General features: G+C 44.1%; 1 protein-coding gene across 1 annotated transcript in view; it reads right to left on the reverse strand.

Moving 5' to 3' along the window:
• DHH (desert hedgehog signaling molecule) overlaps positions 1-3522 on the reverse strand; it is a 54523-nt gene extending 51001 nt beyond the window's left edge. The window contains exon 1 of the mRNA XM_075265568.1: positions 2707-3522. Coding sequence (XP_075121669.1) covers positions 2707-3006 — 300 coding nt within the window. The 5' untranslated portion in view covers positions 3007-3522. The remainder of the gene's footprint in view (positions 1-2706) is intronic.
• Between the last annotated feature and the right edge of the window lie 16759 nt (positions 3523-20281).

The raw sequence follows: 20281 nt of genomic DNA on the forward strand, positions 1-20281 counted from the left end.
AAGTGTAAAAAATATCCAAAAGCTCTTACAACAGCCTATGGAAGCAGTAGTCATCAAATATCAATAGTTAGTTTGGGGGAACAATAGCTTAGGTCCGGTTCACATCTGTGTTCGGTATTCCGTTCGGGTAGTCCAATTGGGACACCTCTGAAGGGAATACCGAATGCATTAAAAAGCGGTGAGCAATGAAAGCACATGGACCCCATAGGCTATAATGGGGTCCGTGTGTTTTCTGCAATGCAAAGAGAAAAGTAGTGCTTGAAATATTTTCTTTGAAACTTATCCCCTCTAAAATCAACATGTTTAACCCATCCCAGCCTGTATTGAATGGCTGACTAGTCGTACAGATAGTGGTGGGGTCAGCTAACATATATCTAATGTATATAGCCAGCTTTAGCCTGGTAGGATAATAATCAGAGCTTTGTCATTGTATTAATAATACATCACACTAGTGAAAATGTGAAGCTGTTGACAGCGAGAAAACTATTGCAAATAATCACTGAACATAATAATATCTAAGGCTTTAATATAAGGAGATAACTACTGCCGAGAGACAATTCATTCATAAAGCTGACATCAACATCAGCATAGTACACAACATTGTCCACTGCGCTTACACACTCACCATTCTATACAAATATCCTTTAATTTCCCTATTCTCTACAGTATGTGCATGGAATATGCGCATTTCTCACATGCGCCACCACCCCATAAACAGGGACATTTGTTAACTGCTCCAAAATGTGCAACCCTGTTTTCCATTTCTGGTGACTATCACTATTGTATGAGATTTCTCCTGTACATAGTTTCATCCAGTTATTGTGAATTAGTCTGCATTATCCTGAATTAAAAAAAAACAGTCAGAAATATATGGCCATTACTAGTATTTCCCACTTCCACATTTGATAAAATTGCAGCACCTATGGAGATCACGACCCTGTGCAGGACATGGACAGGACTGACCTGGCATAGTGCCCCTCTCCCCAGGAGTCCAATAGCACCCACATGGACTGCATGTATGTTACATAGACTTTTATCACTCTATCATCTAATGTGCATGGGCACCTTAAACCACTTCTTCACCTTTGAACACATTTTACGCTTTACACACAGAGATAACATCTCCATAAAAAGTTGAGTAACTTAGTAAACACTCTGAATTACACCTGGTACCTGAACTTTATTATAGTTTGTATCCTCATTCACAATTCTATAGATGACCTCAAAATCTCCCAGCATTCTTTGCATTGTAAATGTGATCTGTACAGTACTGTGATGTAGAACATAATAAAGGGTATACCCTTCACAGATATTATGGCAGAACCTGTAGCCATAAACGTCTTATAGATGTGACTCCTATCTTTGGGACATCCACCTGTCGCCAGAACATGCGTCCCCGATCTTCATCACACCAGGTCGCCCCATCTAGACTGAGAGTGAATGTTGAGGTGGCAAACCACAAGCAAGGCTCCTCCACTTACTTCTTTGGGAGCCATGCAAATTCCAAAACGTTGCGACTTATTCTCTGCTTGGATGTGGCAGGCACCCCTTTAATAGAGGTTCCAGAGGTAAGACCTGCAACTATCAGACATACTACAAATATCTAAGATAAGAAAACCCCTTTAACTGTCCCAGAATGCAGTGCAGCATTACAGGAGCGCATGTATGTTGACAAACCGTTGACTGGTTTCACTAACAACCAGCAGAATTGTGAATGTAGCTTTGGACTCTGACTCTAAGAATCAGGACATGATAAAAGATTCCATCGAAAAAGTTACTGTTAAAGTAGATTTTATCTATATAGAAACTAAGTGATGTCTAAAGGTTAGCTTATTGTTGTAGGTGAAAACTCGTAGTTAGTTTCCGGAGACTAGTAAGGCCGCTTCAATAATATTCGATTCTGGGATAGTAAAATTCACCCACAATGCTTCACTATTAATATCTTGCACCAAAGCAAGAGAAGACACTACTATTAGACTGGATCCCATTCAAATATATGGAATATCATAAATGATCAATAAAATGTACACAAAAATACAGAAATACATTGTAACTGAAAGCCCCATCAAAACATAACGACCCAGTCATGTAAGATAGAAGCCTTTGGAGCATGTAAACTTATGTGTTTCCAATGGAAGCTACCAGAATGGCGGAATAAAGCGCTCCTGGGCCTGGCATATATGTGTGGTCCAACTAGTCAAATTCTATAGAAGAGAATGAAATGCCCAGAGGTAAATATTGCCCAAATACGTCAATTTATGTGGAAATGTCCTATACTATAACAACCCTAGGGGCGTTCTTACAAAAATATTTTCCTTCCTCAATATACTTTACATTTATATGTTACCAAGACAATTGAATAAAAGTATGGGCAATAGAATACGAAATTTCAGCTTCAGATTTACTATTATAATAATAACAGGTGTTAATGGATTACTCTGTTTCTTTAAAGGGTTAAGAGCATTGTGCAAGGTGGGGTATGCAGGGCTCGGGGTAGACCCACACATTGTATTAATCATTAATAATGCTATAACATTACACCATAAGACAGGTTCGGCTGCTGGTATCTAGAATGATACCATAGAACACTGAAGATAAGTACGGTAACTATATAATATAAAAATATATAAATACATCTGTATAATAAAGAAGATTCCCCAGGCACCCTATGTGAGGGCAGGCCCTGGCACACAGCTGGGTACCCACCTCAGTCATGACTCGGTCAGCACTGGTGTTCTCCTCATCCTTGAAGATGATGTCTGGGTTGTAGTTCAGAACCAGCTCCCGAAACCGATCAGAATCTCGCCGGATTTTACCCTCTGTCTTCCCACTTGCCCCCAGAGTCTTCTCTGGCACGTTGGGCATGAACTGCTTGTAGCGGAGGGGAACCAACTTCCGAAGTAACCGGCGCCGGCCCACTGGACCCCGGCCAGGACCACAACACCTTACCGGGACCAGGAGGAGCCAGAAGCAGGCAACCAGGACCAAAACCCGGGCTGATGGCATGTCCTTCTTTTACCACTGCATGGTGGGCATCCCAGATATGGCACAGCTCTGGCCAGACAAACAAGTCTATACGTCTCAATGTGGACAGTTAGCTTCTACCATGGACTTGTAGCAGGTGTAGCTGGTAAATGCCCACATCAGGCAGGTGTGACTGACAGTACCCTCATCCTGTGAGGCTGGCAGTGCCAGGTAAGTGTGTCCTAGGTAAGGATAGCTGCTACCTTCTGTCCAGATCAGCAGCTCTGCAGTCCCTGCCAGGAGCCTTCTTTACATGGCACAGTCCTGATTGAACAAGTCTTGCTTTGGCAGAATGCAATGAATAGAATGCCAGTGTCAGTGATAAGAGGAAATATCAGGTTACAGAATCCGGTATGAATATCAGTAGCCAGAGGCACCTGTCACATCCAGTATGAGCACCACCCTGCTGCTGACACCCTATAAATGGCCAGTCTCTCACATAATAGTATCCAAGCGGTGTCAGTCTGCTGTCACCCTCAGCTCGGCTATGCCATCTCCTAGGACTCTCCCCAGCCATCGTCAGCCTGATATAGGGAGAAGGACAGTGCTATTCCCACAGCCCCCACCCCTAGGCACGCCTCTAGTCACTGTGCCTGGAGCCCTCCTTGTCTCACATGTGCTTGCTTCTTGTGAGTAGGGAAGGGTCACCTCAAATCCACAACTCTGCAGTCTCAGACTTTACTGGGCATGTAAAAGATCACCGCACACACCAGATGGCTTAAAGTGTTTCTTTTTCTTCGGTATCTTTAAGTCCCAAGTGTATCACAACGCCGTAAGAAGAAATTCCCATTTTGAGTATGTTGAATCATAGAATCAGAGATTTGTTTCGTGCAATGTTTTGTTCAAACAGTAGAACTTTCTCCGGCTTGATCCCTATCTACAATAAAACAAAATAAATGAACAGGTTGTTGTAGACCTGTTAGGGTGCCAACAATGGTTTGTTCCCGTTGCAATACATGTTGTATGAAGTATCATACCATAATAAAATACAAGAAAAATAATATGCATGCTAGAAAAAAAAAATTAGAAATGAGGAAAAATGAATAGTAAATAAAAATCGTAAGGGCTAGTTCACACGTAAAAACTTCCTGGCGAATTTTGGTCTGGAAAAAATCCGCTTCCTAATTAGGAAGCGGTTTTTGGACCTTGATGCGTCTTTTGGAACGGTTTTTGGTAAAAAAAAAAAAACGCTTCAGAAAACGACAGGTGGTTTTCCCCTCCCCTAAAGTGAATGGACTGTAAAAAGCCACATCGTGGTTTTTGGTCGCGGTTTTAGCAAAACAAACGTTTTTTGGCAAAAAGCCGCGCCGCAGTTTCTGCCTCACTTTCACTTCTATTGCTTTCCTCAGGTGGAATCCACCTGAAGAAAGGTCATGTCGCTACTTTTTTCCGCTAGCAGAAAAACGAATGCTAGCGGTCTCCATAGACCACCATTATATGGAGGCAGATTTTGAGGCGAAATCCACAGTCAAAATCCGCCTCCATTAGCCCCGTGTGAACTAGCCCTAAAAGGGGATGAAGGAGTGTAAGAAGGGAGAAAATATAGAGAAATAGATCACTCTGGTATTCTATATATTACCTAATATTCATACATGACTCCAAAAACCTCCAGGACATCCTATAGTTACAAGCATTGATTCTGTCTTAGCACCACTTGCAATTCTACTGGAAGAGATCTTTACCTCTCTTGTCCATACCACCACTTCTTCTTTACTTGACAGATCCCAATTCATTGGCTCCATGAGAGACATCTCCCCATGTCCACCTGACAGCATCCTAGTAACCTGGGATGTTTGCACAGAGGTTAAAAAAAAAGATTCCTCACCAACAACAATATTACAGGAGATGAATTACAATTCTGTATGAACATATTACAGATCATACTGTATAACAATTATTTTTTGTTTGGGGACAATCTATACCAGGAGTAGGCAACCTTCCTCACTCCATCTGTTGTAAAACTACAACTCCCAGCATGCATATTTGCTCTGCTGTTCTTTGAACTCCCATGGAAGTGAAAGGAGCATGTTGGGAGATGTAGTTTCATAACATCTGGAGTGACAAAGGTTGCTGATCCCTGATCTATACTTACAGGTACAAGGTACTACTATGGGATCCACCGTGGCACCCCCATACGCAAATATATTTATTTTCTAGATAATTTTTAAGACAATTTTGTCTATTCCAATAGCATTTTCCAGAGACATAACCTGCTATTTACACCTCAAGTAATCTGGTGTGTCCGGTGATCTTTCACATGCCTGGATTTGGTCATACGACCCTTTCACTAGCACCTCTATTCCCAACATTGAGTGTGCGGAACCAGTGAAGCACAGAAACAGACTTTACTGGGGTCCAACCATAATCCTGAAATCTCCAGACGCAGCTTTTTATTGGGGTTCAGCCTAAAGATTTTATTGGGGGTCCAGCTGCCTAAAGATTTAACTTTGCTGGGGTCCAGCTACAGATTTTACTGGTGTGCAGCTTCAGACTTTACTGGGGTCCAGCTACAGACTTTACTGAGGTCCAGGCACAGATTTTGTAGAGGTCCAGCCAAAGGTTTTCCTGGGGTTCAGCCTAAAGATTTTACAGGGGTCCAGCTATGGTCTTTACTGGGGATTCTGTACAGACCCATCAATCACAGTGATCCCTGAAGAGGGGAGGCTTGTAGTGGTCCCTCGTGGGTCACATGGGAGTCTTTGCTGCTGGCAACAGCTGAGCTCCCGATCTTCAGCCATACTCCATGCTAGAAAGAAGCCCTGGGAGCAGGGATGTGACTGTACATCCTGGTGCGTTAATGAATCTCTCTTAAGGACGTACAATTACGTCCTGATACGTAGGGGCATAATTACCAGGGTAGCAGTGATAGTCCTTGCCACAGAGCCTGGGACATTAGGGGACCTGGCGGGCTCCAGATATGCTTTTCTTTTAGATCAGTAAGTGCAGCCGCCGGCCTGTGAACCCCACAAACACTGCTATCATTATACTCTGGGGTCTTTTCAGACCCTAGAATATAATAATCATTGTGTTAGGGGAGGTGAGGGAATATAAAAAACACTTACCTTTCCTACATGCTGGTAGGCTTTGGGCCTGTTTGGTGACATCAAAAATGTCACGTGGCCGAGGCCAGCGCCATTATGCATTACAACGCCAGCCTGGGTCACATGACATCTGGTCCAACATTGAAGAGATCTGCAGGGAGTGAGCCAGGGAGTGGAAAGTAACATTGTTTTTTATGTTTGTATCCTCTCCTTGGTCTCTCTGAAAAGACCCCAGAATATAACAATTGCTCATGGTTCCACAATGGGGCATAATACTGTGTGCAGGGGCCACTAATAATGTAATAGTGTGTGCAGGGGTCACTAATAATAATAGTGTGTGCAGGAATGCGGTTTGTGCAGGGAAGTCAGGAGGTTGGGAAAACTCATAAAAGTGAAGTTATGCCACTGCTCTGGAGGATCCTATACCTTGTGATTTGTGGGACTCCAAAGTCACCAGCAGCTACAACTACCTGTTTGCTGCTTTGCAATGGTATTTTAGCAGCTGGCAAAACCCTTCCTCATTATGCCTTTATCTGCACAAACCCATCTGTGCTCTGAATCAATCACAAATCTCTACACAGTACGATGATCATTCTTATATTTTTGTGAAATAATGTCAGGGGCCTGTGCTATAGATTTGAGTCACTCGACAACTGTTATCTATATGAATGCAGTAGAAGATATTGGAGATGGAGGGTTCAGATAGAGATTAAACTAAGGAAGGTTATATAAGGTTGTACTGGCCAAATTATATATAGGAAGCGAATCGGTAACAGAGTGCTTTTTTGCAGGTTTACCTGCAAAACCGTGTAGCTGGAAGCAAGAAGCTAGCAATACTCAATATATTATTAATGTAAGTGAAGACACCGGCAGCATGGGCCAAAATGTGGCCAGTACCACAATATGTATTTCAGCCTAGGGTTGCTATTACACACCTGCATTTTTAGTTGCATTTTTTTGGAACCACGCATGTTTTTAGTGTTAGTCATTTTCATTGGTGTAGAAAAAGCAATGTGTATTAATGTGAGTAAAAACAGCACATGTAAGGCCCCAAATTGTGGAAACGTTGCTTTTTTTTGTTGCATGTTTTTTTTTAGCCAAAGCCAAGAATAGCTACAAAAGGAACGGGAAATATATAATATGGCCAGGGCCCCACATGGTAAAAATCGTGGTGCGGACATGCGGCGATTTCCAAAAATGGCACAGTTTTGGAAATCACAGCATGTCAATTATACCTACAGAAACACCGGTGGTTTCCCCATAGGTGTAATTGAAACAGTAAATATGCAGAGGAAACCTCTGCGCAATTTCTGTCTAATGTGCTGTGGGAAGAACCATGATGTATTGCCACTTGCTGTGGGACACCACATGGGGTTTTAGCTTAATTCTACCTTCTGCTCAATCCACTCCTTGCTTTGGCTCAAAAAAAAAAAAAAAGAAAATCTGCAACAAAAAAGCTGTGTTTCTGCAATATGGAGCCTCAGCCTAAAGGGTTTATGACATGACCAGATTATCAGTCTTACCCACTAAAAGTCTTAGCTACTGCCACTGTTTAGCCAGAAATATAAAATCCTTTACCCTCCCTTTTCAGTTAGGAAGAGACTTTAGGGTCCATTCACACAGAGGAAAATGGTGAGGAATTTGGTGTGGAATTTCAGCGCTGAATAAAAATCCTCCCTAGGAGAAAAAGGAACCCATTGAAGTCAATGGGAGGCTTTTTTTTTTTCAGCGCTGAAATTCCACAGCAAATTTCTCACTATTTTCCTCCGTGTGAATGGACCCTTATTAGGAGCCCATTTGGTAAAGTGATAATCACAGGATATAACTGATATGTTCTTTGCACACTTATAATGTTGCTGAAACCATTACACTAAACATGAAAGTTTATCTCTCCCCAACCTCAGCTCAAAAGTAGTTTTCCTTATTGGTTTGGGTTACCAAAGTTGTCCAATCAAGAAACCTTGACAGCACTATTCCTTCATAAACTATGAAATCTCTCTCTGAATATTATAAGACACAGCTCACATGTATTTCATGGGTTCCAACATCAATTCCATCACTTTTGACAGGAAGGATTGCACTGGTTGTTGTGCTGCCCTGAGTGATCATTCTTATCTCTGTCCCGCGTGGTTTCCGTTCAGTTTCCACCCGAAAAGGGCGAAAAATACAGAGAGAAAAGCGCTGCTGGCACAAACTTTTGTTTGTTTAAAAACTGTTTTTATTGAGTGCAAAGTGCAAAGTAATAAACACAATTCTTCAATTTGAATGAACAGAGTAGGCCAGGGGTGCTCACATTTTTTCAGCGTGTGAGCTACTTTTTAGCTGACCAAGGCAAAAAATCTACTAGGGCGGGGCCGGGGTGGGACTGTGGGCGGGACTGGGGCGAACCTAGGGGTGGGCTTGTGGGCGGGCCGGGCGTGTCTGTGGGCGGGGCCGGACATGTCGGCGGGGTCAGGCAGATCGCGAGAGCAAGACAGCGGCGTTCTGTGGCCGCCCAGGGATCCCCAGTGTCTGTTCACAGCGCAGGCAGAGAGTTATCTCTGGACACTGGCAGGCTGGGGCTGCGGCAGCCCTGCCTGCCAGTGTCTGGAGATGACTCTCAGCCTGCACTGTGAACAGACAGACACCGGGGATCCCTGCATCCCGTGATCGACCCATACGTCCTTTGCGATCTACCAGTAGATCGCGATCGACGTATTGGGAACCCCTGGTGTAGGCTAAGGCCCCATTTTGCGGAAACGCGGCATAATTTTGTTGCAGTTTTTTGAGCCAAAGTCAGGAGTGGCTACAAGGAATGGGAAATATATAGGAAGCATTTAGTCAATTCCCTTCTGTTAAATCCACTCCTGACCTTGTCTCAAAAAACTGCAGCAAAATCTGCAACAAAAAGTGCTGTGTACCGCTATGTGGTGCCTCAGCCTTAAAGAGGTTGTCCCGGCTAAGCTTTTAAACTTTATATTTGCTGGGGGCAATGAAAAAAAACAAAAACATACTCTCCTGTTCCCCCAGCTCTATTGCTGTCCTGCACCTCCTGGTTAGTCCGCTCTCCCAGGTCTGGCATTTTGCTGAAACTGCTGATTGGCCCCAGTGGTCACATGACTGCTGAGGCTAATTAGCGGCCTCAGCAGGACTCAGGAAGAGGATGTCACAGGTAGTGACATTCAGGCCCTTCGCTGATTGGCCTCAGTGGTCACATGACTGGTGAGGCCACTCAGCAGCTTCAGCATAACACTGGAAGACACAGAAGGATCAGATGAACCGGGAGGCATGGGAGAACAGCGGAGCAATGGAGACAGGTCAGTATGCAATTTTTTTTACATTTTTTTCACTGCCCCCAGCATATTTAAACTTTAAAAGGGTTGTCCATTTTTACCTGGACAACCTTTTTAGGCCGGGGCCCCACGGGCCAGAAACGCTGCAATTTGCCCTCAACAGAAATGCCGCAGGAAAAATCGTGGCGTTTTACAGTACAGGCAAACTTTATTGCTGCGTGTCGTCCCATGGGGCCTTAGCCTTAAAGAGGTATTCAAAAACTATTATTCTGATAGCCTATCATTGGAAAATGCCATCATTGGCCATATGCTAGTCCTCGAATCCCCACTGATCACCTGTCTGATAGGAATCAGTGAGCTCTGTGCACATCATTTATCACAACACAGTATATTTTGCATTGGCTTTGCCTGGTATTCAAGTGAATGGGACTAAATGGCAGTACTAGGAATGTATGGCAGTACAAGAAATGTAGGAAGCTGTTTGGAATCGTTCCGGGCTCAGTTCACATCTTTGCATGGGTTCTGCTTGGGGACCCCCCTCAATGGAAACCTTCATAAAAAGCGGTGACCTTAGGAAACCCGCAGACCCTATAGACTATAATGGGGTCTGTGTGGTTTCCTCTCGGTTTCACGAAAATGCGGAGAGAAAAGTGCTGCTTGCAGCACTTTTCTCTCTGTATTTTTCATACAGAGAGGGAAACTGAATTCCCTAATGCAGTTGTGAACTGGGCCTAAGTCAGCTGAGGGATGGGGTCCTGGGATTCAGATAAGCCATCAATATTATAACTATTCAGAGTTTTTGCATTCCGTTACAGAAATAAGTACCTTCATTTTTTGCACTTGAGAAAATGCAAAATGTCGCCTACAAGTAATGCAGAGATGGATACCTCTCACAGTGGGTGCAGGGAAGATCAGGACTTTATTTTGTCTCTCGCGTAAGAGCATACATGGGAACCTACAACTTGTTGTCTACATTTCCACTTTCTTTTGTATCTCCTTTACAGATGAATTGTCTTGTGTGTTTGTTTATGGCAAACACACGCTAGTTTCATTGGAGCTTGAAGATTCTCTTTCATTCTAGGATCCTTCAAACTTAAAGAATTGGGATTCTGTGAAGATGAAAATGTTAAGTTAGGAAACAAAGGTTTTCTTAAAGGGCACAACTATTTGGGGAGTAGGCGTTATGCCAAAAAATAATTTATCCTCTATACATAATACTGAGGATAATTTGCTGATCCGGCAGGGTTCAACTGATCCTGATTTTTTCCATTGAGAATGTAGCTGTGTAGGCAGACACAACCCCGCCCAATATATTTCAATGGGAGTCCGAGTGCTGTACTTCAACTATTTGAAATGAACGGAGTAAGGGCACATCAGCTTCCACCAATGGGAGAGGGGTCTTAGCTGTCAGACTCTCATTGATCAGCATTTCATCCTCTATGTTATGGATTGAGTATAAATTATATATAATGTTTGTGGCATAACCACATTATTGGTTTGAAAAATTGAAATACAGTCGCTTGCAAAAGTATTCATGCGCCTTGAACCTTTTCACATTTTGTCACCTTACAACCACAAATTTAAATGTATTTTATTAAGATTTTAAGTGACAGGCCAACACAAAGTAGCAGATGAAGTGGAAAGAAAATGATACATGGTTTTCAACATTTTAATCCATTAAAAATCTGAAAAGTTTGATGTGCAAAACTATTCAGCCCCCGTTACTCTGATACCCCTATATAAAATCCAGTGCACACAATTGCCTTCAGGAGTCACTTAATTAGTTAATAGAGTCCAGTTGTGTGCCATTTAGTCTCAGTATAAATATATCTGCTCTGTGAAGGCCTCAGTGGTTTGTTAGAGAATATTAGTGAACAAACAGCATTATGAAAACCAAGGAACTCACCAGACAGGTCAGAAAAAAAGTTTTGGAGAAGTTTATGTCAGGATACGGAGTCGCCGCGGTCTCCTTGCTGCGCGGCGTCTCCCTGGGAGACGTGTTAGGAGTTCTATTGGGTGTGCTTAGGTCATTAAGGGTTAATCTTTTCCTTGCCTTCAGTCTCCATGCCGTTAGCCATCAGGTGTGTTTCTCTGCTGCTATTTAAACTCCACCCAGGCATGGATCCTTTCCAGCCATTCACTTTGTGTTTCCTGGTCCCCCTGCTCAGTCTGATTCCCTGTCTGTTTGTATTCCATATGTTTCTTGGTTTTTAGACCCGGCTTGTATTTTTGACTATCCCTTGTCTTTTGATTTGGTACCTTTTATTATATCTCCTGGCTTGACCTCTTGCTCGTCTGACCTCGCCTTCTCTTCTGTGTCTTGCTGGGACTTGTGGTCCTCCCTGGTTCCATGCTGTTTAGTCTTTTGTTTTGCATTGCATTTACACTGTGCTTTCTGTTTAGGTGTGACCCCTTGACTCCAGTCCCTAGGACTTTCAGGGCCTCCTCTCCCCTTATCCTAGCCGCCGGATAGAAGGTTAGGAGCCGTGGTAGGCGCACTTCAATTAGGAAGTGCATTGGTCTGCCTCATCTCAGATATTACAGCATAGTTATAGCTGCAGGGCCTGCGACCCCTTTTGTCATTAGTTGCACAGTGTTGCTTTCCCAGCTGTGTCACTTTGCACTGCCTGACCCTGACTCCAATCCTTACAGTTTAAAGCAGGGTTAGGTTCTAAAAACATATCCCAAGCTTTGAGCATCCCAAGAAGCACTGTTCAATCCATCATCCAAAAATGGAAAAAGTATTCTACAACTGCAAACCTACCAAGACATGGCCGTCACCTAAACTAACAGATCGAGCAAGAAGAGCACTGGTCAGAGAAGCCAGGAGGCCCATAGTCACGCTGGAGGAGCTGCAGAAATTCACAGCTCAGGTGGTAGAATCTGTTCACAGGACAACTATAAGTCGTGCCCTCCACAAATCTGGCCTATATGGAAGAGTGGCAAGAAGAAAACCATTGGTGAAAGAAGGCATAAGAAGTGCCGTTTGCAGTTTGTCACAAGCCATATAGAGGACACAGCAAACATGTGGAAGAAGGTGTTCTGGTCAGACGAGACCAAAGTCTAACTTTTTGGCCTAAATGCAATGCACTATGTGTGGTGGAAAAGTAAGGTTGGGTTCACACTAGCGCCGATGTCCGACAGCTAGTGTCCGTAGCTAATGTCCGCGCAAGATTTTGGCATCAGACACTAGCTGTGTCCGTTTACAATTTCCATTATTTTAAATGGGATATTATGTTGTGTCCTTTAGAGTCCGTGTCTGTCCTTAAGTGTCCGTTTACAACCATGTCCGATTTTTCAAGCGAACAGCTAAATCCTACATGTAGTTTTGTAGTTTTGCTATTGAGCTTTGTTGTTACGCCCCTAGATGGTATCTTTATAATCTTTTATACACCAGAACATACAAAAAAATATGTATATACTAGAGAAAGCACAGAACCATTTGTAGTGTCTCTTATATGGAGCGCTATCGTTACATAAAGTGTGCACATACTAATCCTTTAGGGACTAGATAAAAAAACAACCAGCACCAGAATTTCTTGTCCAAAAATTGTGTGGCATGAAAATACAGTATAGGAGGAGCTCAAAGCTTTGCACCAGAAGCGTGTGCATGCCTGCCATTCCTGTCACCACAAGTAGCCACCAGACAGCCATCTGGCCTTTGTGACTGTCCAAGATCAAAACATTCTAAGGACCTGGTGACTAACTAGTGTCATCCCAAGCATAAATTCCTTTGCCATGAGGAATGTGGTATATTTGCCATGGACCACTTACTAGGAGTGCCACAATCTGGCCACACATAACAAAATATAACCTGCAAGTTATTAGCCACCCCCCCCCCCCTAACTACATCTGGATTGCCTTTATAAGCCTAAAGGCCCTCCCTCCACAAGTGATCCCTATCCTACAATTTATCTAGTATCTCCTACTGTTCTGTCCCCTTTTTTACACCTATAACAGGTGAACATATGGCAGATTCTGTGGGATTACCAGCCATGAAGCCTGCTCTGCCTTCTTACACTATGCCTAATCTGCCAGATCAGTACTCTCTGCGCCAAGCTGATGAGATCTAAATACATCGAAACAGCTGTCCTTGGCTGAGAGACTGTATCTGGTATAATCTCAACATCATTGCAAACAAAGGCCTCTGAGAAGGTCAGCATGATGTTAAAGGGAGCGCCCTCTATAGGTTTATTTGAACCTCTATTGGTATGCATACTTGAGGCACTGGCATCCTAATTACATCATGGAAGTCAGATTTGCATATTCTTCCCATAATCTGCTATACTAATAGTACTACCCCTAACTTGCCTGTGGTGCTAGGGATGCCCTTGGCCCCTAATGACTCTTTGGGTCTATTCCCACTCATCTTTAATTCTACCTGTAGGTATGTTATCAGCAAACAGAGACAGATCCCAATACAAGAGTCAAAAAGACAAAGGTGATTTGGGTAGTTTGGAGGAGGGCAGGTGATAGACTATGGGGGTCGGAGCTCTAAAGAATCTTAACTTGGTAAACAAATGCCCATTGAATATAGAGACAGAGGCAATGCTACGAGATAAGGGACGGAATCAGGGGGTGTCGTAAAGTGAATTTTTTTCCAATCCTGTTAGTAACCTGATTGTCACATAGGTTCCCTTCCCCAAAGCTGTCTGAGGTCACTGTGAGAGCACTGAATTCCCGGGGTTGGCTTGTTTTCAGTGGCTCTAACAACAGGAATAGCATAAAAAGTCTGTTATGTAACATTCCCTGATATACATTGACATACACAGTCTGCGAGCTCCGCATGCCTAGTTCATTTACAGAGAACAATTGGAAAGCTGTTTGCATTCCTTCACTATATCAGTATAAAACCACACCACATTACATTTCAACACCACAGCTCAACAGACAGCTCTTTTCTTACTCTGCTTTTTGTCTGTGTTTTTGGAGGCTAGAAATGGGATTGACAGGAATTTTGCATTATAGAAATGGAAAAGTGGTATATGTATACAATTATTGCAGCTCTGTGGACTTGTCTGCTTTAATAAATACTTCTATACCCTATTAAATAACAATTCTGGGACATAGTTCAATCTTGTGCCATTCCTCGGCTATTCCTCCTAGAAATTTAGTAATAAATTCATAACTCGGTATTATCATTTGGGGTTGTGTCCCTATATAATAAGTGCTGCTGGTGTCTCAGGGACAGTCTATGGGACAGTAGACCCATGGAGAGACAGTGACTCACAGCATCATAGATGTCTTTAATACTTTAAGAAGGCAAAGGTAAATCGCCTTAGTAAGGCAACCTAGCTTAGGTGTCTGCAGATAGCCACACAGAGTCTCTACCTAAGAGTGGTTAGTGTCCCTTGAGTAACCTTTATTTGATGACACGTTCATTGGCGACCATTGTCTGGATGTACTTTGGCGATGCAAATTGTTGTGTTTCCTTTGCAGGTGCAAAGTGGGCAGATGGAACGTGCGCATTGGTGTTGTATCACAAAGGGAACTGCTTGAGCACATAGCACAATATGTAGTTGAGGCATGAGCATTGCTTATGCCAGGACAAGGACTTGTTATAAATAAGAGAGCCTTTGCCCCGTTTCAGGCAATATTGTCGAGTGAGTTTGGCTGGTCAGTACACACCACCTCAGAAAGTAGTTACTGTATCACAAGGAAGCGGAGGCTTAGTCTGTGAGAGTGGTAGGGGGCATAACATAAGGGACCAGTAGAGTGAAAATGGCTTGTAAGTCTCCATATGCCTGCAAAGATGCCCACTCCCTAAGGAGTGTTATTATCCCCTGACTCTGGTCTATAGTCTCTCACACAGACACACTAGTTTCCCTATCTTGTGCTGATGAGATCCAACAGATCGAAACAGTGCTGTCCACAGCTGGGAATCTGTTCCTTTCGGAATAGAAATATAAGTTTGGCAATAATCCCTGCATCATGTTATTAGGCTTATTGAAAAAAGTATGAATGATGATAGGGGGGCTGTCCTAAGAGGCAGCGTACAGAGCCACTGTTTTCCTAATTACATCTTGGAAAACAGATTTGCATATATTTCCCATAAGGGAACAGATGATGCCTGACGAGTTATGTATATAAGCTCTTGGTGACGGAAGTTACTCGCACCAGGATCTCCATTGTTGCGGTTTGCAAGGGGGCCTGAACGCCGGAGAGCCCGTCCTCTAAAATAGCGGTTACCCGTGGACACCCACAGGCACCATAGACTATAATGGGGTCTGCCATGTGTCCATCAGGTTTACGCCATTTTTATACTGAAACCGGCAGGTAGAAAAGTCCTCTGTGTAGGACTTTTCTCTCCACTCATGTTCAGTAGAATCTGTGGTCTCCTATGGAGACTCTGACGCAGAAGTGAGCCTAGCCTAAAACTAATAACTAACTATTTTTGCTGTTGGTCAGACGTGAAAAAATGGATCATGGACAAAACATACATATCTCGTAAACACGGGTATTTGCAGATGCAAAACTGTCTAGGTCTTCACATATGCAAAACAGCCACTGGTGTGTGAATAAGGCCAAAGTTGTACTAAAAGCTTTGAAGGTGACTTTGAAGTTGGTACCGTCAGAGGATATCACATGTGCCACAGGTCACATTATGGAAACCTTTGATTTGCCCCGGTAAATTGATCAGTGGGGGTACATAGTGTGTATAGGGGGTAAATAATTTTTTAGGTATGACTGTTTTTAAACTCATGGGATTGACATGGGATGTACACCGAGCTCAGCTGCATATGTAACCATATTTGACAGCTCATACTAGATGTCATTGTACCTGGCCATGTGCCAAGATTTTAACGTAGATGCTTATTTTTCATTTTTTGATTTTCAGCGTCTTAATCACCATAGAAATATCCCGCCCTGTGCTTTTCCACCAGTCTTTGATGACATATCAGCAGAGACAACTTGTCATTGACCAGCCATATCGGTCATAGGTATAACATGTGACTGCTGACATCAGTTCATGGCTGCAGCAATCACATCACAATCGTATCATAGCATAAGACTGTCAAGGAACCTCCACAATATCGGCACTGGAATAGCGAGGATTTTTTTTTTCTAAACTATTTAATATTTTTTTTGCTAACAGTTTTTATATGCTTCTGGAATAACCTTTTATATGAGAATTTTTTTTTTCTTGGTGATGATCTGGAGAGGTAAAACTCTGTATTTCATTATAATAGGTCCTTGTAATTTAAGTGGGACTGGATTACCATCTAATGTGTATAGGAGACCCCCAACTCCCACCAGTAGCAGATGTTACAGGAGATAGGGATCAGGTAGTGAGATTTCGAATGTGAAATCCTTGTGATTTTGGGGGGTATGGGCCACTGACAGCGACATTGCTCCTCATCCCCATTTAGGCCATTTGGGTACTTGGCAGCACTCAGCTATACATGTGTGGGAGCAACAGATAGCAGTTCAAGCATTTATCTTATGTGTATGGTCAGCATTACATTTATGATATGGAGTACTTATGCAAGTACTTTGTTTCAATTGTCTTGCCATATCCAGATCTACATTTACAGTTCAGCTGGCTGGTACCTCTGACAGCGCTACAATGCCAAATACACCTCTATATGCTGCCAAATTCTCATTTCACCTGTCTGCGGCGGTACTATAAAGAAGTAAATGAAGCTTAGCTTTTGAAAGTTTTTTTTTTGTTTCCTCAGTGAATTGCTCCAGTGAACTGAATCAGAACAATGAATAGAAACTTCCTAAACACTATAAGATACTAAACAAAGACTTTGTATATAGCACTATGTCCGTGATGATCCTGGGTACACAGGGACACATTTACAAACATGGGAGAGAGTTGTGTTTTCTTTCTTCTTATTCTGACCACCTCCTATGTTTAGCGAAGGGCAACAACAGGTCTGCTATTTCCTCACATATAACTTAGTTTCCTGCTTTTCATGATTACAGGAGGCACACAGCGAGGCATGCCTGGGTGTAAGGCGATTTTATTACTTTAGTGGGGTGGGAAGGATCAGCCACTGTGAATGAATGAAGGAGAAAATCCCAGCTCTCTTTAACTCCTTTCTTACTTTCTCATGTGGAACTATCGAGTGATTATGAAGATAATCTTGTTTCCTTTAGTCCTAACAGCGGCACAATGTGGGGTATTTCTGCCCCTGTGTGCTGGTAGGACAGGCGGATATTTAATTAGCCAATAAAATGCGTGGCTGGCCCTATAAGAGGGCACAAGAACCTCCCCTCTGCGTGTTAATACAAAAGTACCTCCATAACATTTATATACAGTTTTATACATAAGATATGATTCCCAGGGTGGGAAATCTTGTGCCGCTGTTAGGACTATGGGAAACAAGATTATCTTCATAATCACTCGTTCCCTGTCGTCCTCAACAGCGGCACAATGTGGGGATATAGCAAGCAGGTCCCCAAGATGGGTGGGACTACTCCATGACCGAGCTTAAGACGGTCTGGGCAAAGGCAGTGGAATCTGCCACCCGGTCCTTCAGACGGTAATGCCGGATGAAGGTGGATTCAGATGCCCAAGAGGCAGCTGCGCATATTTGGTCGATAGACAAAGCGCTCCTTTCCGCTCGTGAGGTGGACACTGCCCTGGTTGAATGGGCATGAAGGAAGGAAGGAGCCGACAGCCCTTGAGCGGTGTAGGCGACTTTAATAGTCTCGGTAACCCACCGTGATATTGTAGCTTTGGCTGCTTTAGCGCCTTTGTTTTTCCCGTGTAGCTGATCAGCAGGTTTTCAGCTCGCCTAAAAGGACGAGTGCGCTGCAAGTAGATCTGCAGGCATCTGACCACATCCAGCTTGTGCCATCTTTCTTCTTCAGGTGAAGAAGGGGAAGGAAAAAATACCGGAAGGGAAATCCGTTGATTCCTGTTTGCAGCAGATGGAACCTTGGGATGGAACCCCGGGAGGAACCTAAGCTGCGCATGGTCAGAAAAGAAGATAGTGTATGGCTCTTCAGCAGACAAGGCCTGTAGTTCACTAACCCGTTTGGCAGTTGTGACTGCCAATAGCAGCGCCATTTTGCCGGTTAGTGACTTGAGGGAGATTTCCTCCAGAGGCTCAAATGGTTGGTCACATAGAGCGTTCAGGACCGGAGTAAGGTCCCATTGGTGGACGGGGGTGTTTACCACCGGTCTCAGCCTAGTTGCCCCTTTAATAAAGGTGCTCACTAAGGAATCTTGAGACAAACGCCTCCCCAGATAGGCGGACAGGGCCGCTACGTGTACTTTGAGTGTGGCCACAGCAAGACCTCTGTCTAGTCCGTCTTGAAGGAAGTCCAGGATCGCCTCCGTAGGGGGATTGGTGGAGTCCACTTGATGCTGCAGACACCAGGCATTAAAGATGTTACTTATTCGACGGTAGTTCTTGTTAGTCGAATCTGCTCTGGCACTGGATAGGGTCTTCAAGACGGCTTGTGACAGTCCTCTATTTCTCAATAGGGACTGGTCAACCTCCAGGCTGTCAGGTTGAGTCTCCTCAGATCCTGGCATCTCAGCTCTCCTTGGGTTACCAGGTCTGGGAGAGGGGGAAGCCTCCAATATATGCCCTGACTCATTTGTATGAGCTGAGCAAACCAAGCCCTTTTTGGCCAGAACGGGATTATGGCTATTCCCGAGGCTTGGTCCTGTCTTATTTTTATCAATACCTTCGGTATGATTGGAATTGGAGGGAATATGTAAAACAGCCTGAACCTCCATGGGATGGACAGGGCATCCACTGCCAAGGGATTGTCCTCCTGGTACAGGGAGCAGAAGGTCCCTACCTTGGCGTTGAGTTGGGTAGCCATAAGATCGACCTCCGGGTGACCCCATCTCTGGACGATCTGTTGAAATACGTCTGGATTGAGAGACCATTCTCCTGATACGGTAATACCCCGACTCAGCTGATCCGCTACTATGTTCAGGGAGCCCTTTATGTGAACAGCGGATAACTGGGCTAGATTCTTCTCTGCCCAGGCAAATATGAAGTTCGTCTCTCTCAGCAAGGTTGGTGACCTGGTGCCCCCTTGTTTGTTTATATAGACTACCACCGTCGTATTGTCTGACCGGATCTTGACAGACTTGCCTTTCAATTCTGGGGCAAAGTGTACTAGGGCCAGGTACACTGCTCTGAGCTCCTTGAGATTGGATGACCCCAGCTCCGGACATCTCCATCGTCCTTGTACAGTTTTGTCTTGACAATGGGCTCCCCATCCCCACTGGGATGCATCTGTTGTCAACAGGGTCCACACTGTCGGGACCGTGGACCTTCCATCTTTCAGGTGTATCCACCATCTGGAGGGGACGCAAATGCCATAAAGCCCAAGGGACCGCCCTGGCCGAGGATGACATCAGGCCGAGGACTCTCATGGCAGTCCGGACGGTTACACGCCGAGTGCGCAATAGGAATCGTGCACTGGCTTGGATCCTTTCCTTTCTTGGACTGGAGAGGAAGATCTGCATCGCTTCCGAATCCACTATGAATCCGAGGAATTTTCTCCGGGTGGATGGAACGATTTCGGACTTCTCCCAATTGATGATCCATCCTAACTCTTGTAGGAAGTTGATGGCAAGGTTGAGCTGCTGGAGGAGAGCAGCAGGAGACTGAGCTTTCAGTAGCCAGTCGTCTAGATAAGGGACGATGAAAAGACCCTGAAGTCTGAGGGCCGCAGCGACCGGAGCAATCACCTTGGTGAATACCAGTGGGGCGGATGTGATGCCGAACGGCAGAGCTGTGAATTGATAGTGCTCCCTGTGGCCGGCCATAGAGACGGCAATCCTGAGGAACTTCCTGTGGGAACGAGCAATGGGGACATGTAAATAGGCATCCTTCAAGTCGAGGGTAACCATCACCTCTCCTGGCTGAAGAAAAGTAGTCACGGAATCCACGGTTTCCATACGAAATGACCTCTTCCTGATAAACCGATTGAGGTACCTCAGGTCTATTATCATCCTCCAGCCCC

This window comes from Leptodactylus fuscus, chromosome 2 (genome assembly GCF_031893055.1).
Source record: "Leptodactylus fuscus isolate aLepFus1 chromosome 2, aLepFus1.hap2, whole genome shotgun sequence".
NCBI classification, from domain to species: Eukaryota; Metazoa; Chordata; class Amphibia; order Anura; family Leptodactylidae; genus Leptodactylus; species Leptodactylus fuscus.